The sequence below is a fragment of the Camelus ferus genome, chromosome 31, assembly GCF_009834535.1.
Source record: "Camelus ferus isolate YT-003-E chromosome 31, BCGSAC_Cfer_1.0, whole genome shotgun sequence".
Lineage (NCBI taxonomy): Eukaryota > Metazoa > Chordata > Mammalia > Artiodactyla > Camelidae > Camelus > Camelus ferus.
In genome coordinates this window covers 13,354,633-13,374,286 of record NC_045726.1, presented here as the reverse complement: position 1 = coordinate 13,374,286, position 19,654 = coordinate 13,354,633, and the positions used below count along the sequence as shown (strand labels likewise).

Sequence of the window (19,654 nt, the reverse complement as noted above, 5' to 3'; positions counted from 1 at the left end):
TCCAGGGTCTGGGTGAGTGCTGATCTGTGCAAGCATGGGAGGGACCCACCCTAGGCTGAGAAGAGACCTTGGGAAATGAGCAGGCTGGATGAGGATGGAGGCTCGCCCGGGGTTGGGAATTGTTCATGCTCCCACTAACCAGAATGGACAGACTGCAAAATATGGGCGCTGGCTAGTTTTCAGAAGTTCACTGCAAGTCTTAGTAGTTAAGTAAATTAGCCCTAATATAAGGCAGCAATAGGCCAGGCATAAAGTTTAAAAGCTAACCTAGGAGATCAAACCAACGCTCAAATTAGGTAACTGTGCACCAGATCAATATCCATCGCATTAAAGGAACACAACAAAATACACAAGAATTCAATTCACATTTTCTACCATCTAATAAAAAATTGCTAAGCATGAAAAGAAGCAGGGAAATGTCCCGTATAATCAGGACAATAATCCATCAATAAAAACCATTCAGAAATAGAGATAATGGAATTAATAGACAAAGGTAATGGGATTAATAGACAAAGAGATCACGACTTGGGTACTATAAATCTTACAAATATACTAAAGGATGTAAAAGAAAACGTGAACAACACCAAGAGAGAAATGGAAGGTATCAAACAGACCCACATGGGAATTCTAGAAACTAAAAAGATTATAGTATCTGAAATGAAAAATACACTGGATGGCATTAACAGCAGATTAGTTACTGCAAAAGATCAATGAACTGAATAGAGAGAAATACGAGTTATCTAAAATGAAATGTAGAGAGATGACAACGGGGAAAAAGGGAATACTGTCAGTTAGCTCTGGATGGTATCAAGCATTCTGTCATCTGTGTAATGAAACACGAACTAAGAGCAAGGACTGACAAGATATTTGAATAAATAATACCTAAAAATCTTACCAGGAGGATATAAACTCTAAACCCAAAGATGCAAGAAATCCAACAGATCTCACCCAGAAGCAGCACACCAAGGCAAACCATAATCAAATCACTGCAAACCAGTGTGAAAGAAAAAAAAAATTTTTTCCATATTTTAACAGCTTTATTGAGGGATATTTTATATATCATGAAGTTCACCCATTTAAAATGTACAAATCAGTGACTTTTAGTAATTTTACTGAGTGGCCCAACCATCAGCATAAATCAGTTGTAGAATATTTTCATCTTCCCTATAAGATCCCTCCTGACCACTTACATTCTACTGCCAGTGCCAGGAAACTACTCTACTTTTTGATTCTATAAATTTTCCTTTAGGAATATTGCATATAAGTAGAATCACATAAATGTGGTCTCTGTGTCTAGATTATCTTACCTAATGTTTTTTGAAGTTCATCTATGATACAGCATGTGTCATGAGTTCATTTTTTTTTTTATTACTGAATTGTATTCTATTATATAGGGACCACATTTTGCCTATCCCACAGGTAATTCCAGTTGTTTACTGTTAGGAGTAATGTTACTATGGATATATATTTGCAAGTCTTTGTGTGCACACGTGTTTTCATTTCCCTTGAGTAAAACACATTCTAATGTAGTTGCGCCATTTTACATTCCCACCAGCATGCATAATTCCCGTTTCTCTGCATTTTCCCCACATGTTTAAATGCCTGCCATTAATTGTATTTATGTAAAGCCTCTCTTCACTGGACTATAAGCTTTTTGAGGACAGGGCTTCTACATTGTGTTTCTTTTCCTCTAAGGAACCTAGAAATAGAGCATTGTAGTTAAGCACCTGACTTTTAAGCTCGGCGAGCCCTGATTTCAAAGTCTGATTCTGCCACTTATAAAAAAAAAAAATCTTGAAGGCAGCCAGAGAAGACACACTACCTACCTACAGTGAAGCAGGAGGGAGAGGCAGCAAATGTCCCCTAGACACCAAAGCAGGACAAGGCAGAGCAGGGACAAGGCCCCCAGCCAGAGCCTGCTCCCCGCCCCCCCTTGACAAAATATTGGGGCCAAAAGCATACATTGGAGGGGTGGTCAGCTATTCATGCACGTCATGGGAAACTCAGAAGTCTTTAAAGACTATCGTCTTTATATTTTACTTTGAAAGTCATTTCCCTTCTTCTCAGTTGCTCTCTAGAGCTGAGTCCCAGGCCAGACACTAGTCCTCTGTGAGCTGCCGTCCTCATCTGTAAACTGTAATCATCTCCCCTCCCCTAGGTGTCCCTACCTCTCTCAGGTGCTCGGATAGGAGTGACAGGAGGTGCTATTTCCAGGCCAAATACAGCTTTAGGATTTTTGTAACCTTGTTGTGTGTGGCCGGGTGAGGGGGCAGGGGTGGGGATGGGGTGGGGTTGTTGTTGTTTGTGTAAGACGTAAGAGTAACTGGCTGGAGCCTCAATCAACCTGGACCAAGTGTACACATATTTCTGTAAAGAGTTTTTTCAGGGTGCACCACCCTACCAGTTTCAATCTCAAAATAGAAATCAAAATAAGAGCTTCACACCCCTGCTCTCCTCAAGACAGAGCCCCTGGGGCCCCCGTATGATTATTGGTTTACCCTGTGAGCCTGGTAAGTTGCGGTGGAAGAAAGTTCCCGGAAGGAATCTGGCAAATTGCTCACAGCAGCCAGAAAGGGATGCTGAATGAAAGGGATGGTAGGGAAATTCCTTTTTTGTAAAACTCTATGGGAAGAATAGATGCAATGAGCATGTTTTAGAATTTAAACAGAGGTATAAAAAAGGGAGGGAACGGAAGCGAAGGGGAGAGGAGGAAGGGAAGGAGGGGAGAGGAGGGGGGAGGGAAAGTAAGTTAAGGAGAGGGAAAGTCAGGGCCACATCGAGGCTTGCTGGGGAGCTTTCAATTCCTCTTAGTTGTTTCTGGAATTTACTTCTGGGGCAGCCGGACCGGGAGGCGGAGCGCGGGCTCTTCCTCTCCGCCCCGGTCCGTCCCGCCGGACCCTGGAACCGGGGCAAGCCCCAGGCGACCCTGGCAGGCACCTCGCCGTGTCCCCCAACCCCCACCCCTCGCCGCCCCATCCCGGCCACGAGGTGCGCCTTCCTGAGCCAGGACCCGCAGGGGATGCTCACCGACAGCACAACACCCAAGATGACGAGGATGAGAGCCCTGGGGCCGAGGAGCCGAAGCCTGGGGCCGGAGGCGGCCAGTCCGCTCTGTCCCCGCTGCCCAGTGCGGTCGAGGAGCGCTCGCTGTCCCGGCCACCGCGGGGTGACAGCCCACAGAGCCATCAGGAATCGGCAGTATCTTTCGTGAGGCTGCAGACTGCCAGTTGCCGGGGTCCGCGGCAGCTACTGTCCGTACATGTTGCTTTCCCTTGTTAGAATGAAAGGAGCGGGTGGCCCCGCCTTGTCTTACTTAGGCTGGTATTGTGCAATCAGTGCCAGGAGTTACGAAGCTTCATCTTCCTCTGAGCTGGGAAATTAACCCATCGTTGGCATTCAAGACCCTTCCTGAATCAGACCCCTTCCCAGGGCCAGGCCCCCCTCCCCTCCAGCTACCTCGCGTCCTCTACTACTGCCTTCCGCCCACCCTCAGCCTCTGCCCCCTCCCGCCCTCACTGATTCAGAATCATTTTGCCGCTCTGTTTCAGTGTCACACTTCCGAGTCTGAAGCTTGAGCAGTAGCCAGGTGCCTGGCCGGAGCCTTCATTCAATGAACGGGTGGGTGAACGGAATGAATGTCACTGAGGCAGCGATCGGTGGGTCTGAATTCAAGTCTCCAGTAGTTTTCCGACCTCCCCCATCACCACCTCTGGTGTTCCAGTAATTCCAGGTCCATTATCTGTCTTTCACATTCAGGCCTTCATGCTATCTCAACCCTACTGCTCTTGCAGTCAGGCAAGCTGGAGGAAGCCACTTCAGCCTTTCTTCCTGCTTTTCCTTCCCTGTAGATTCTTTAAAGCCCTTGGGAAATAGAATTGCTGGAGACTAATGGGCACATGAAACCAAATGGGCCAAGACAGGGTCCCCACGTGGGTCCCGTACTTCCTACACACCTAGCGCTCTGCTGGGCCCACTGGAGGGAATCCAGTATTTGGAAAGCCACACAAGGCTTGGCCCTGCTCACAGGACGACTGAAGGGCTGGGGAGTAGGTAGGAGAGAAGGGAACCCAGGGAGCCTCCACCCCTTGTATCAGGGTTGGTGGCTGGGGTAGTAGGAGTTAAAGTTCATTTTTCCCCATTCATTTATCCAGTTGTTCCAGCATCATTTATTGAATTGAATAATCTTCCTACCTTAATTGAAATTCAATTGACCATATGTATGTTCTACTTCTGGACTCTGTATTCTGTTTCATGGATCTATTATCTGTCCATCTTCATGCCAATACCACATTGTCTTGATTACCGTAGCTTTACTGTCAGTCTTGAAATCAGGCAGTTTAGATCCTGTAACTTTTTTTCTCCCCAAAATGTTTATATTTCCGTATAAGTTTTATATAAATTAAAACATTCTGTTTAAAAAATCCTGTAGGAATTGGCATTGCATTCAATGTGATCAGTGAGAACATTTAACAATATTGAGTCTTCTAATCCACGAGATAGTTTTCTTTCAGATCTTTCTTACCTAACCTAGACAATATTTTGTAAGCTTTCTAAGTACAGGTTGTACACAACTTTTGTAAATGTATCTGATGCTATTGTCAATGGAATTGGTTTAGATTTTTTTTTTCAAATTGTTTTTCTGCTGCTACACAGAAATACAATGGATTTTTGTGCATTGACCTCATATCCTATGATATTGATAAATTTCTGTATTTCTAGTTTGTTGTTTTATAGATTGTTTAGGATTTTCTACATCAGCAATCATATTGTCTATAACTGAAAGCGGTCTTCGTTCTTCTTTTATTTGTCTTTCTTGCTTCATCGCCCTGGCTAGGATTTCCAGTACAATGTTAAATAGAAATGGTGAAAATAGACATGCTTGTCTTACTCTTAATCTTGAAGAGGAAGCACCCAACATATCAGTATTCCATATGCGGTTAGTTGTAGCATTTTCATGGATACCCTTCATCAGATTAAGTTCCCTTCTGTTCCTAGTTTGATATAAATTTTTATCATGAATGAGTGTTGAACTTTGTCAAATGATATTTTCCTGCATCTATTGAGATGATCATATGGCTTTTCTCCTTTATTAAAATGATGAATCAAATTGATGGACTTTAATATGTTAAACCAACCTTGCATTTCTGGGCTAAATTTCACTTGCTATAATGGATTATCCTTTTCACATATTGCTAGATTTGATTTGCCAAGACTTTGGGTCTGTATTCATGAGGGATATTAGTCTATAATTTTCTCTTTCTGTGATGTCTTCATAAGGTTTAGGTATCAGCATTTTGCTAGTCTTACACAATAAGCTCAATTTTCTTGAGAGTTGTATAAGATTGGTATTACTTCTTTCATAAATGTTTGATAGCATTGACCAGAGACACCACCTGGACCTGAAGGTTATTTGTTGTTGTTTTGTTTGGGGGGGGGGGTATGTGTGTGTAGGCTTTGAAAATGAAGTCAAATCCTTTAATAGATACTGTGTTATTCAGATTTTCTGCTTCTTTATGTGTGATGTTTTGCACTACATATGAGAAAATTTCAGCCATTTTTTGCTCATTTGTTCAGCCATTTCTTCTCAGTCTCCAATTCCAAACATATTGCATGATATTGTCCCAAAGGTCACCAAGACTGTTTCTTATTTTCCTTCAATTCTTTTTACCTCTCCTTTACAGATTCAATGTCTGGATTGAATCTCTCTCTTCAAGTTTACGCATTCTTTCTTCTCCAATGTTCAAACTCTGTTAATAATGTTCAAGTGAATTTTTTATATGAGATAATGGAATTTTCAGTGCCAAAATTTCTTTTTGGTTCTTGTTTTATAGGTATTACTTCTATGCTGAGATAGCCTATCTTCCATTCATTTTGAAAATATTTTCTATAGACCCAATATAAATTTTAAAGCTCCCTAAAAGAGATTCTATTATGAATCAGAGTTAAAAACAACTGGAAAGGCATAAACTTTACCTGAAAGGCAAAGATATGTAATGGGAAGTATCAATAGCAATAGCAGACAATGTTAAAATGATTTTTAGCCTCGGCATACTTAATTTTATAAATATTTATTGAGCACTGATTATGTTAGCAGGCATAATGTATACAAAGATTAAAATATGCAGAGTGTGAAATTTATACTCACTGGTACTTTTCTACTGACCCCCAACTCAACCTCCTGCCCCAAATATCATAGTCTCACTCATAAATGCTTTAGATGTATCTTCAAGGTGTACTTTTAATAAAACGTAAGCAACATATCATTGCCCTCAATTTGCTAATATCATCAAATATCCAGTTAATACTGAAAGTATCTAATTATCATAGATGAGTTTTTATGATTGTGTAAACTGGACCCAAATCAAATCCAATAAACACTGCACATTAAAAGTCTTTGTTGCCTTCTTTTTTTTTTTTTTTGAGGAAACAAGGTCATGAATTCTGGTAGAATTCCCCAGTCTGAGTTTTGCTAACTGCAACCTCAGTTTTCACTTAACATCTTCCTCTACCTTCTGATTTTTTTTTTTTTTTACCTCCATTGGATCTAATGGCTTGATCAGACTCAGGTTCAATTTTTTGACAAAAATACTTCATAGGTGTGTCTGTGATAATCCTATCACATGACTTTCAGACGCATGTAATGTCTGATTGTCTTTCTTTTTGTGATGTTAAGACTAATTAGCAGCTGGGGTCAAACTGATCCATCCGTTCCAAAATGCCAGGGGTGCTGTGTTAGATGGGGTGTTCACACGAGGCCTTTCTGAGCAAGTGACTTTTAAGTCGTGAGCTAAGGATGAAAAAGAGTCAGTCTCGCAGAACAGAGGAGTGTAGTGGTTGGCAGCCGGGCCGTGTGAAGGACCTTGCCATATACCGGGTCCATATACCGGGTCGCCCCTCTCAGGATCAGCAGGGCTTTCTTTCCATTCTCCACCACTCCCAGCAGCTATTCCAATCTCCAAAAGATGAAGGCAGAGAACCGTGCACCCAGAGGCATCACGAACCCAGTGGCACTTTCAGATCCAGGGGGCCACAGGTGTGTAAATCTGCTCTCCTGAAAAATGCTTAGGAAGCAGGACTATTTTGACTCAGACTCAGAGACCTAAGTGAGAAAACAACCTGGTCTCTCTTGAGACACAAAACAAACCAGCCATTTTACTGGGCATGACAGCACGACAGAAATGTGCCTTCTGAGGGTACAACTTATTTGCTCAAATTACATACTCTTCTTCTTTTCTGGAATGTTTTCCACCAGACTCAAAATAGTCGTGGTTCAGCTGTCTCCTCTGTAAAATGGAGAAAGAACCAAAACTTATCTCACAGGGTTGTGTCAAAGCTTGGTCTTTGTTTTCAAAGCTAGATGCTAGTTAAAGTGGTCAGGACGGATTTAATCAGTGATCTACTACTGTAACAGGGTCCAGGGCGCAGTGAACTTAACTTCCGTTTGTACAGAGGTTTCTGGGCTCTTTAAAGGGAGTATGAGGGGCAGGGAAGAGGGTGAGTCCATCTCAACACAGTCAGGGCAGTGAAAAACTACAGAAACCGGGAAGGGAGGGTTGGTCCCTGTGAAACTCATTTGGGTTTGCCAACTAGGGCTTATCCTCTCCCACAGAGGCTGGGAGACGCAGGCCCAGGTGTTGGCCAGAATAAAAGTAAATTTTTTTGACAAACTTAAGTTTTTTCAGGCAGGTGCTTTAAGGCGAGCTAGGGTCATCCTTGGGATATGCCTTGAGCTGTTAGACACTATGTTAGTGTTTGCGTCTTTATAGGCCAAAGTTGACAGGCCTAGTCAAGAAGAGGCCTCAGAGGAGCCCATCTAGAGTGTGGTCAAAGAGAGAATTTTTGTCAGTTGTTATGAGTATTATGTGAGATACTGACTTTGAAAGCTGGAGGAATATAACACAACAGATCAAAACCAACTGACACATTCATTCATGTAATAACCTAGCATATCCCTTCCCCTTCTTCAAAACATTTACTAAAATTCTTCCTTACACTGAGTTCCAACTACTAAACATCCTGCCATTCAGTGGTAACACCTACTATATTATGTGCTAGGTGTTTTACATACATCATAACATTTCCTTCAGACAACCCTATTAGGAAATATTATTTTACAAAAGAGGCTCAGAAACTTTAGGTACTTGATCAAGGTCACACAGCCAGTGAGTGGCAGAGACCAAATTTATATTTAACTCTGATGACTGTTACCTGGGTCCATCAAACAAGAAACTCCTTCCACTTTTTAAATGGTTCAATGAAAAAGAAAACCAGTGTATTCTTGACACATTGGGTATGTTCGTTGCTCATACGATTTTGTGTGTGTGTGAAAATCTGACAAGAGTCTAAGATATTAGAAGGCAAGGGTCAAGTTACGCACTTTTCAGTTTATGAAATATGTGCCATAGATATTTAAGCCCTTGCACCTGCCCTCAGGGAACGAGGGAACAGGACACAGAAAAGTAAATGCTAAACTGTCCAGTCCAAGAAACAGATTAACAAAGACTCAGGACAGTCGGAGACTGTTTCAAGGCAGATTAGAATTGGGCTCCATCTTAAGCGATCCGTAGGATATTGAAACTGAGAAGGAAATAGAGGGACACTCCAGGGCAGAAGGTGGAGAGCAAGAGCAGTAGAAGCTTACATTTCCCTTAAAGTCGGTGTATAGACTGCCACAGAGCATGAGTGACCCACAGTTTTGTTGATCCGCTGACATTATACTAAAAGGAAGTTAACTTGGAAGTTTTCATGTCTGAAGTAAGAACTCCTGGTCGAGCAGCGCTAAACGGTGATCCACGTGTGCAATCCTGGTGCCTCTGGCGCCCCCTAGTGGGACTTCCCTCTCCTACTATCTGAAACCACCCCAAGTTTGAGGTACAATCGCTTACCTTTCTATAATGCTCGGCCAATTCCATGATTCCTGAGGGGACGCGACGCCCACCACCCGCTGCGCAGGCGCGACGTCCTCCTTTCCGCACAAAGGCTGCGGGAGGCGGGGTCGGCGCAAGCGCTCTGAGTTGCTTCGAAAATAGGGTCACCATCCTGCCTCCTGGCACAGGCAGGGCGGCAGACACATGCGCTGTGAGGACGCACGGGACTTATTTCACGCGGTGGTGACGTCATGACAGAGGAGGAGGTGGTCGAGGAACGGAAGCCGGGAGGGAACCAGGGCGGAAGGGGATCAGGGCCAGGGTTGTGTTCTGAGCCTTGGCGGGGTTGGGGTTCCGATGTGGTCCCCAGAGCGGGAGGCCGAGGCCCCGGCCGGGGGAGACCCGGTGGGCCTGCTGCCCCCCGAGTGGGAGGAGGATGAGGAGCGCATGTCCTTCCTGTTCTCCGCCTTCAAAAGGAGTCGCGAGGTGAACAGCACCGACTGGGACAGCAAGATGGGCTTCTGGGCGCCGTTGGTGCTGAGCCACAGCCGCCGCCAGGGGGTGGTGCGTCTGCGTCTGCGGGACTTGCAGGAGGCCTTTCAGCGCAAGGGCAGCGTCCCGCTGGGGCTGGCCACCGTGCTGCAGGACCTGCTCCGGTGAGGGCGGGCCCGGGCCGGGGGGCGGGGCGGCTCCCCGCGGGCAGGGACCCCGGCGGTCCTGCGCGGCTCGCCGCGCCCAGCCCAGAGCCGGCCCAGAGGAGCCGGCAGTGTTTGCTCCGAATGCAGAGAAGGAGACTGGGTTGCGGGTGTTTGGAGGGAGAGGCATGGGGGAAACTCAGAGGCCTGGATAGCCTGATTAGATGACATCCATACAGTTAAACAGGAGAAGCCAGCCTGGCGGAGGTGACAGTGATTGTTTGGACTGGAATCCCCTTCGTTTTGTAGTTATTTCGTAGGGGCTTCCAAATTTGAATTTCCTCAGAACAGAAGGTTTATGAGACAGAATTTATTGAACTAAGGAAGGGCAGAGCTAAGAAGGCAGTCGTGAGGTGGAGGGCTGTAGGGATCTTGCCAACGGCCCCCTGGCACAGGTCATGTGTCTGTCCTCTCTTGGCTTGCCCTTGGCACAGGCTCTTTGGACCAGAGGACATAACGGAGGTTGAGGGCTTTACCAATTATCTTGGTGCCCTGAGAAAGACCTGTAGGTACTACCGGCGCGACAGGTGCAGGGTTTTGGAGGTACCCGAGGCAATAGCATGGATATCTAATTGATGTACAGCACTTTGCGGTGTGCAGACACGTGGCATGCACCATTTCATCTGAGCCCCTCAGCAGCCCTGTGGGCAAGGTGTTAGTATTATCCTCAGCAAACAGGAAACAGCTTCAGAGAGATGAAGCGACCTGCTCAGGGTTACGCAGCGAGTTAGAGGTAATGCTAGGGCTGCACCCCGGATCTTCTAAGTCATTTGCACTTCACGTTGTATGTGTCATACCCAGAGCAGCCTACCTAGCACAGTGCCTCCCTCCGTGACTGAAGACGAAAGTCCACTTTGATACGTTGCTTTTAGCTTGCTGCTCTTTCTGATGAAGAGGTCTTCCTTCTCCCCACAGCCCTGCACTTGGCTGACATTGATGGGACAAGCCATTTCTGGAACTTCTCTGAGTTTCAGTTCAGCAGGGAGACAGGAGCCAAAGAAGTCAGTGAGGGGCAAGAACATTCTGGGCTTCCTTAAGGGACCATCCTTTACCACTTCCCACCCAGAGACCTTTAGTACCTCGATTTCTTCTCTCCTGGCTGCTGCACTCCTCTGATGTCTCCTGGTGCTTGATGGGGTCTGGCACCTGGAGAATTTCTGAGGGAGATATTTTTCCATGCAAGCAGCACAACACTATTAGTTAACAGCTTTGCTTGAGGGCCAGATGGCCTGGGCGCAAATCCTGGCTCTGCAACATGCCAAGTTTTGTGATCAAGGGAAAAAATTATGTGCCTCTCCTTAAGCCTCAGCGCGACCAGTTGTAAAATGTGATGATAATCGTTCTTAGGTTTATTGTGAGTATTTGAAGAGATACTCCTTACATAGCCCTTAGCATAGTGACTGGCCCATGGGAAGCATTCAGTAAATTTAACTACTGTTCCCATGAAATGCTCGTTAGTTTAGGAATAGCAGAACCCCTTTCTCTGAACATCTTTATATTCTTCCGTACGCCTTGCGCTTGACGCGAATCCATTATTGTTGTTTTCATTTCATCTCTTTGTGCTCCGTTTGTAAAGGGAAGTCTCAGCACGGGCCAGAGCCGCCTGTGTCTCTGGAGTCTCAGCAGAGAGCTTGCATTTTGGAGCCAAATTATAGTTCACCTTTGGCCTCTGTCAACTTCTCAGCCTCTCGGTTTTTCTCTTGATCACACCATCTATCTTGCAGAGCTGTTGTGAGGCTCAGAGCTGGAGCATAAACAGTGCTGCTTGTAGTAGCTGGCACAGAGTAGGTGCCTGGACAGTGGTGTTGCTGGTGATGATGATCAGACTCCCCTCTGGGGGGAAGAGGGGAGGTGGGACTAGAATGGGACATTGCATTAAACCCACTACGTTTTCTTTCTTTGCCTGCAGTCGAGGGGAGCTGCAGCGGGAGTCAGACTTCATGGCCAGTGTAGACAGCAGCTGGATCTCCTGGGGGGTCGGAGTCTTCCTGCTGAAGCCCCTCAAGTGGACTCTTTCCAACGTGCTAGGCGACAATAAGGTTCCTGCCGAGGAGGTGCTCGTGGTTGTGGAGCTGCTTAAGGTGAGCGTTCAGAAGCAAGAGGTCTGGGTGTCAGTCCGTGATGACCGGATCCTCGAAGTCCCCTGGGTGTATCGTTAGAGACAGAATGTATCTTTTACATGGTGACAGAGTTGGTAACTGAGTGTGTCTCACCTCCCTTTTGCTGTACTCTGTAGCATTTAGTCATTAGTTGGACTTGTACATTTCAAGGGTGAGCCTTTGGCTACAAATGTTACACACGCACACACAGTTGACTATTTTCTGTGTTTGTAGGGATTAATGATAAAGCAAAGTTTAGAAAATACTTTGCCTTCTGTAGTTAAGGGATAAGAATTTCCTTCTGAGGATCTTGTGACTCTCAGCTTTGTCTTCCCCTAAATTAACAAGCTAGGCTCAGATTCCCTCCTCTCTTATTTACTTACTTCCATCGAAGAAGCGACCAGGCCCTGATCCCTCTGTGCTCCCCTGGTCAGTCAACTTCCTCCTGGCCTGCCCTCTGCAGCCTGGAGTGGGCAGTGATGCTTGACCGCTTCCCTCGTCAACACCCTCAGCTCCTTTGCCTCCCTCTCTGGCCACACCGGAGACACCAGCAAATCAGCCCTCTTAGAGCTGCCCCACGGTCTGCTGTCCCTGCTGGAGAAAGCCGCTCCATCACCCAGACTGGGGCCCCTTTCAAGCTGTAGGAGGGCCCTCCCAGCCCCTCCGAGCCATTCCCAGTTCCTTGCACACGCCTTGCGGCCCGCACCCTCTCTGCTCTCTGCAGACACCTCACTGAGAAGATGGAATCCCCTGAGTCATGCCTTCAGTTTTTTGTCCTCCCACCTCCACTTTGACCTCCTCTCAGTGCTTCTTTCTCCCCGAGCTCAGAGGAGGACGTGTCCTTCCTCTGTGCTCTCGAGTCTGTCCCTGTGCCTCTCGGTCTTCGTATTCCTTCTCGCTCTGTCGGTGCTCTGCCTCTTCAGCCTCTGAACCCACTCCGGGTTTTCCCATCTCACAGTGACTCCTTAGTGAGACCTGGGCCCTGCCTAGTTACTGCCTGTCTCTCCTTCTTTCTTGTCCCCACCTCCTCACCTCCCACACGCTCTTTAACGCAGTGCAGACCTGCTTCACTCTCCCAGCTCCACTTGTCTGCCATGGGCCAGGTTATAGGAACCTTAAGTGTGTGTGTGTGTTTATAAAGTTGACAGAACACCAGGTAGCAGACATAGATTGCAGATAGTAGTTATTTTTTGAAACTCACAGACCAGGCCGAACCCCAGGGCCTTTGCATAGCCCTGGAGGCTTCCACACAGCTGGAGCCAGGTCAGAATTCCCATCCTCCACCCCAAGAGAAGCTCCAGTTTCTCCTTACCTTGACAGACCCCTACCCTCTCTGCCTTAGACTGAGGAGAAGGTCTCCAAAATCGACCAGCTCTCCCTGTCCCCCAGGACTTTTGACTGAGCAGCACGTGTTTTCTTCAGGGGAACAGCTCTCCCCCTCTGTACCAAACCCCTCCCCACCCACATGCTTATCCTCTCCTCCCAGTGCCCTGACCTCCAGGGCTCAGCTGTGGCCTCACAGAAAATGCAGGGTGGCTTGGCTGGTTGTGGGCCAAGCCTTGTTCCTCCCTGCAGTCTTTGACCTCATGCGTTCTCCATCCAGGAGCAAAGGGCAGTAGGTCTGTTTGTCCCCACAGATGTGGTTTGGGACTCACAGTTTTTTGAGAGCACAAGCTGAGATGGGGGTGGGACTGGAATTACATAGATCCTCTAAGAACCAGCAATGATTTTTGACAGTAAAGTAGTCTGATCCTATTTGGGTAGGAAAATGAATCTAGCTCCTCAAGGATGTGGAATGTGAAATTTATAACAGACTGGCCCAGGGTCACACAGGCTGGGCCGACAGCCAGGCCTCGGCTCTGGTTCACGGCTGTTCCAACATGCCACACCGCCTCAGTCCCCACTCGGGGACCCATGGGCCAGGGGATGCAGAGACCTGAAGTCCCAGGTGAAGGGCAGGCACAGATATGGCTCCCAGTATTCCATCCATGTTCACCAAACTTTCCTCCCAGGTTTAAAAAACCACAAATCCTTTTTCCTTTTCCAAAGCTGCTACTTAGGAGAAGGCAGGGCCGGTGCTCCCCTCACCCGCCCTGGTGATCACGGACCTGAAGCTCGGGGTCAGGGCTCCCCAGCCTCCGTGGGCGGCGGTCAGGGCCCGCAAGCACCTTCTGCCTTCCCTGCAGGAGAAGGCTGAGGAGGTGTATCGTCTGTATCAGAACTCCCCTCTCTCCTCCCACCCTGTGGTGGCCCTGTCGGAGCTGAGCACCCTCTGCGCGGGCTCCTGTCCGGACGAGAGGACCTTCTACCTGGTGTTGCTGCAGCTGCAGAAAGAGAAGAGAGTCACGGTCCTCGAGCAGAATGGGGAGAAGGTATGGGAACGCGGCTGTCCTGTCACTGCCTCCCCGGTGCCTTGTCAAGTGTGTGCCCGCCAGCGTCCCCGCCGGGGGCTTTCTCCGCGTTTGGGGTCAGGGTGGCAGTAATTTGTCCCTGTCCCTCAGATTGTGAAGTTTGCCCGGGGCCCACATGCCAAGGTCTCTCCTGTCAACGACGTAGATGTCGGGGTTTACCAGCTGATGCAGAGTGAACAGCTGCTCTCGCGCAAGGTGGAGTCCTTATCCCAGGAAGCAGAGAGGTAAGCACCCCTGAGCTGAGCGCCCCCAACCCCCGCCCCGCAGACCCTCAGAGCCAGCAAAGCACTGGTGTCCATGGGCTCTTTAAAAGAAAAAAAGATTATATTTTACTAATTAGGAAAGTACTAACAATGCAGCAGCTGTGGAAAGCACAGACTATCACAAAGGAGAAAAACATGAATTCTTCCCCCCAAAAGCATTAGCATTGTGTTTACACTCTTCCACGCCAGTATCCATTTAACCAGTATTTACGGAGCGCAGCCGTGTCTTGGGGACTTGGGGATACGGTAGTGAACGGGCCAGGTCTCTGCCTTCCAGAGGCCTTGCTGAGAGACCCCTGCTCTTCCCCTCGGATGACTATGCAAGGTGTCCCTGCTAAAGGCATGTAAATACTTCTCCGAAAGGTGGGCTACTGACAGTGGGAGAAACCCCTCATTGTGGGAAGGCCAAGGTCGTTGGTGGTGCTAGGAAGTCATTCCCTACCTCCTGGCTCCCAGGATGGGAGTCTGTCTTTAAGGGGCCTTGTCGCCATGTGCTCTCCGCTGTGGACTGGAGCAGCTTTTCCTTGGCTGTCGCCGTCCCCGCGAGCAGACGCCCCGGCCCGTGTCTTAGCTTGCTGCAGGGGTTGGCGGTGGGCTGCAGGCATTGCTTTTCTTGCCATTGGGTGGAGTGGATTTGATCTTCAGACGTGAGAGTGCCTGCACCAAGGGCTACTCTTGGGAACTCTTTAGGACCTGCCACCGCCATTTTACTGCCTCATCGTCTCCATCTGTCCCGTTGTTCGCAGGTGTAAAGAAGAAGCCCGCCGGGCGTGCCGAGCGGGAAAGAAGCAGCTGGTGAGTTTCCTCCCCACCCCGCCACCGCATACCCGTGCCCTGAGCTGGCAGCAGGGGTGTGGGGGCTCAGACAGCAGCCCTCTTGAGTCTGCAGGCACCACAGTGTGTTTGACAAGACGAGAGGGAGGGAGGGCTGGGATGGTGTTATCATCTGGGAAGGGCCAGCCGGGTCTGACCCTGACCAAGTCTCCATACCCCCCCGTCCAGGCACTGAGGTCTCTCAAAGCCAAGCAGCGGACAGAGAAGCGCATCGAGGCCCTGCATGCCAAGCTGGACACTGTTCAAGGCATCCTGGACCGGATCTACGCCTCGCAGACAGATCAGATGGTAGCCACTGCCCCTCTGCCCCAGTGCTTGGCGGGTCTCACGGCGTCCACCCCTCATCCCCAACACTGTGGCTTGGCCATGTGGAGGAGGCCTGGGTTCTTTCAGGATATGGCTGGGATTGCCTTTGCCTCTCCTGTTGGGAAGTTCTGGCCTCAGTGGATGTGGGGTCAGTCATGCGTGGGTGGGGAAAAAAAAACCCAAAGCTGTCTTTCGGAGATGAAATAAAATTGTCTGTCTTTGACCCAGTGTTCCTCACCTGCGCTGAGAACTTTGCTTTCTCTTTAGGTTTTCAACGCCTATCAGGCCGGGGTAGGAGCCCTGAAACTCTCCATGAAGGATGTCACAGTGGAGAAGGCAGAGAGCCTTGTGGATCAGATCCAAGAGGTACAAGAGGGGCTGGGGAAGGACACCCGCACAGGTGGTTACCGAGCACGGACATGACTTCGTTGTATTTCCATGTCTCCCAAACTTTTTACCTTGTGAACTTGAAGAAGCTTTCCTTGATACTCAGAAGGTGCAACATTACTTTGTAACCCTGAACATTGAGACCAAAGACCATTCCAAATTCAAGGCCTTGTGCTTTTCTCTTACAGCTGTGTGACACCCAGGACGAAGTCTCTCAGACTCTGGCTGGTGGGGTAACCAATGGCTTAGGTGAGTTGACAAGGTGATTCTGTCTTCCCTCCTCACTCAGGGGACCTCACATCCCTGTGCTGTGACAGGTGTGGTCACGGATCGGCCTTTTCTGGTGTGGTCAGAGCTCACACCCCCCACCTTGTCTCAGGACTAGTTAGAAGGAACTGGCATTTCCTCCTTGCTGGGCCTCACTGACAACCCCTCGGAGCGCCAGTGTCCCTTACTCACGAGGCCTCTTCAAGGACAAGGGGAAGTAGGGTCAGTTCGACGTTGTCAGCAAAATATACCTCCTTGATGACTGAACTCTGTGTATGGAAAGAGTATCTGCTTGAAGGCGCCCTCTGCCTCCCAACCCCAATGACGTTTTGAACCTGCGGGAGGCCTGGGTAAAGCAGAGCTGGGTTTTGTTATCCTCAGGCCTTGAGTCATTAATGTGTTTCCTCCCTGGACTTGCTGTGTCCTTATGTTGTCTTTTCTTTCCAGACTTTGACAGTGAGGAACTGGAGAAGGAGTTGGACATCCTCCTTCAGGACACCACCAAAGAGCCTTCGGATCTGCCTGACAACCCCCAGGAGACGTTCTATACCAACAGTGTGCCTGTCCCTAGGATCTCGGACGCTGAACTTGAAGCTGAACTTGAGAAACTGTCCTTATCAGAGGGAGGTACGGAGCTGTATTCCCAAGGGCCCTCTGGCTGACCGTGGCCGGGCACAGGGTTAATGGGTCCCAGCCCTGTTACACTCTTTGCCAGGGTACCGAGGCCGCGTAAGGGGGTTGTGGCTCCTTGTCTATACTAAGGCTCAATTGCTGAAACACCGGGATGCTTTCTTCTGAAAGATCTACTCGATACAGAGTTCAGTCATTTCTTCTTCTTGCAGGTTTGGTCCCAAGCAGTAAATCTCCAAAAAGACAGTTGGAACCAACTCTCTAAAGCCATTGTAGGACCCTCAAATGAAGGACCCTCATGTCAAAGAGAGACCAGGCTTTTGTGTGTATACATAGTTATTTAAATGAGAAACTCTCAGAATGAATGTGCTGGAAGGAGGAGGAAGGACAACCGCTCTGATGTACCTGGATGCTGCCGCTCACTGCGGGACAGCTGGAACTTCTGGAAGCCTGCTCCCGATGCCAGCTCCCAGCGGGGGTCACGGACCTGCCTTCTCATCTTTATAGTGCCACCGTTTATACGGTTCTGTGTGTGCCCCGCCATCTCTCACAGCCCGCAGTTCCTGCCACAGGCTCAGTTAGGTTTGTCTTCACCCACCAGCTTTGTTCCGGCCAATGAAGGGGAAAGATTCACAGCTTTGCCAAATCAAGATCTGCCCTGGGCCCCCACCCCCACTGTGTTTAGAGGAATTTATCCCGTCCGTAGACCCGTCACACAACTTGTCCCGGTCCTCCTCTGTTTCCCTGGGTGATGAGAAGAAGGAGAAACAGCTGCCACTTTACGGAGAAACATACAGTGTAAAAGGTTTTCCTCGGGTCAGTCATCAGATTCTCCAGGTGATCAGAAAGCCACCCCTGAGTGGCACAGAGTCGTGACAGTTGGAGAAGGACTTATGGGCTTGGTGGACACAGCCGCCTCTTCCATCTTGTGCAAAAGAAGATCTGCTGCCTGGAGAAAGGTCATTCCTGGTCTTTTGAACTTGAGGGAAAGAAACCCAGGTGACAACAGGGCCCCAGGTGTCCAAACCCATCTGCTTTCAAGGCATCACCTTTGCCCTGCCCCCATGACGAGTAACTTATAACAAATCAGAACCAGCCACACAACAACACGCCTCCCATTCTTGAGCCCAGCAGACAACAGCAGGTTCTTTGTTTGAATTTCAAAAGCATTTTACTCCATCGCCCACCTCTCAGGGCAGGGGATCTGAGCCAGGACGTGCAATAGGAGCGGGAGACGGCAGCCTTCTGCCCTGTCTGCTGTGTGCTCCCTGGGCCTGCTCTACACCTGCCCCACCCCCAGAGTCCCATTTCCTCCTCCCTGTGACCACCTGAGGAGGGTGGCGCAGGGGGATGGGCAGGAGGGGTCTGAATGCTCTGGCGGTGGGGAGAAGGGATACCAGCTGCACTGCTGCTCTGCTGCTGCGGTCCCTGACCCCTGCCTGGCCCTTTGCCGGGGTGTCCCTCCTGCAAGGGGTGGCGTGGAGCAGAGGGGAGGGCTTTGCTCCCGGCCAGGAGCATGAATCACTTCAACAAATTTCTCTCCCGCTCGACCTGGGGGAAACTGAAACATTGGGGGTGAAGAGAAACAATCACTATTTTTCTTTTTTTATCTGGTAAATAATTAAAAGTAAAACCCCGAGTGCTTGGTCCTTGTCTCTTTAGGTTGTGTGCAGTTCCTTGTCCCTGCCTGCCTCTCCACCGCCACCTCCAGCGCGCGCACACTTGGGTTCTCTTCCTGCCTGGCTCCCGAGCTGAGTCCTGAGCTGCTGGGAAAGGGGTCAGTCCACCCGATGGCTCCCATGCCGCCTCTGTTGCCGCACGGCCTCCTTTGTTTAAGAGCAGCCATCATTTTTCTTACTCTTCCTTCCCTTGTTCTCTTTACTTGACCCTCTTTCCTGGGCCGGTAGGATCGTACCGTATTTCAGTCTGGCGCTAATATTTACTTACTTGCCTGGGGTCTGCTGCGCACAGGGGAGATGGGCTTTGAGGCTGAGAGCAGAGCTAGGAACAGCTTAGAAGATGGGCAGCACTAGGTTAAGTCAGCAGGCGAACCAACCAGGAAACGCAGAGCAGAAGCAGTTCGAACAGAGAGCTGGGTGAAGACGGGCCAGGTTCTCTGGGGAAGGCAGGTGGTCGGGAGCCCTCCCCGCCCCAACAGACACACAAGAGTGACCTGGACTAAGAGCCTCTGACCTGCTCTCCTGTTCTCTTTTGCCGACCTGAGCTGCTGAGAGGCCTCGCTTCAGTGTTGCAGCCTGGTTCTTTGCCGGGCTACAGGAAATTACAAGATGTTTTGCGTCTGGGCTTGGACCAGAGTGAGGACAAGGAGCCGCAGCTGTGTTTTCAGCATGTGATCCCTGTGGGGGGCCTCAGTCTGGCATCAGGATTCTCTTCTCTTAAAGGAGTTGTTGACTCGGTTTATTCAGAAAGCTGGTGAGTCTTGTTCCACATGGAGAGAGATCAGGCCCAGATGAATCGGGTTCAGACACTGCCCCGTAGAGAGTGAAGTACCCTCCGGGGTCCAAACACACAGCGAGGAAGTTCAGAAAACAAGTATTTCAAGTTGGGGGCTTGGGGAGGGCTTCACCGAAGACATGGCGGCCAAGCTCTCAAGTCCCTTGAACGTTTCCTTGGGGTTTTAAAAATTTTGTCAAGAAATCAACAAGTTTTAGAATATCTATTCACGATTCCACTGAGACCAAGCAGGGGGATAAAACGTAACAAATTTCCTGGTCCTGGTGGGATCAGGAAACCTGGTTCCAGGCCTCCCCTCAGCCGAGGCAGACAGACAGGTGAATCCAGAAATTCTGATTGTCTTAGCGTTCCTCTGTATGGTCCACGTCTCCCTTCTTGAATCCCGTCTGCCTCCTGACAGGAGTTGGGGCAATGCCACCC

At 48.9% G+C, this 19,654-nt stretch overlaps 2 protein-coding genes across 2 annotated transcripts in view; one reads left to right on the top strand and one right to left on the bottom strand.

Moving 5' to 3' along the window:
* LOC106730027 (tumor necrosis factor receptor superfamily member 10A) overlaps positions 1-3,461 on the bottom strand; it is a 29,098-nt gene extending 25,637 nt beyond the window's left edge. The window contains exon 1 of the mRNA XM_032470940.1: positions 3,028-3,461. Within this exon, the coding sequence (XP_032326831.1) occupies positions 3,028-3,186 (159 nt within the window). The 5' untranslated portion in view covers positions 3,187-3,461. The remainder of the gene's footprint in view (positions 1-3,027) is intronic.
* Positions 3,462-9,137: 5,676 nt separating this feature from the next.
* Positions 9,138-18,398, top strand: CHMP7 (charged multivesicular body protein 7). Its single transcript, XM_032470938.1, has 10 exons — positions 9,138-9,523; positions 11,472-11,643; positions 13,848-14,033; positions 14,163-14,296; positions 15,082-15,130; positions 15,338-15,457; positions 15,743-15,841; positions 16,051-16,111; positions 16,577-16,756; positions 16,972-18,398. Exons 1-10 carry the CDS (start codon positions 9,225-9,227, stop codon positions 17,022-17,024), a joined length of 1,353 nt encoding a protein of 450 aa, XP_032326829.1. The 5' UTR covers positions 9,138-9,224; the 3' UTR covers positions 17,025-18,398.
* Positions 18,399-19,654: the final 1,256 nt, after the last annotated feature.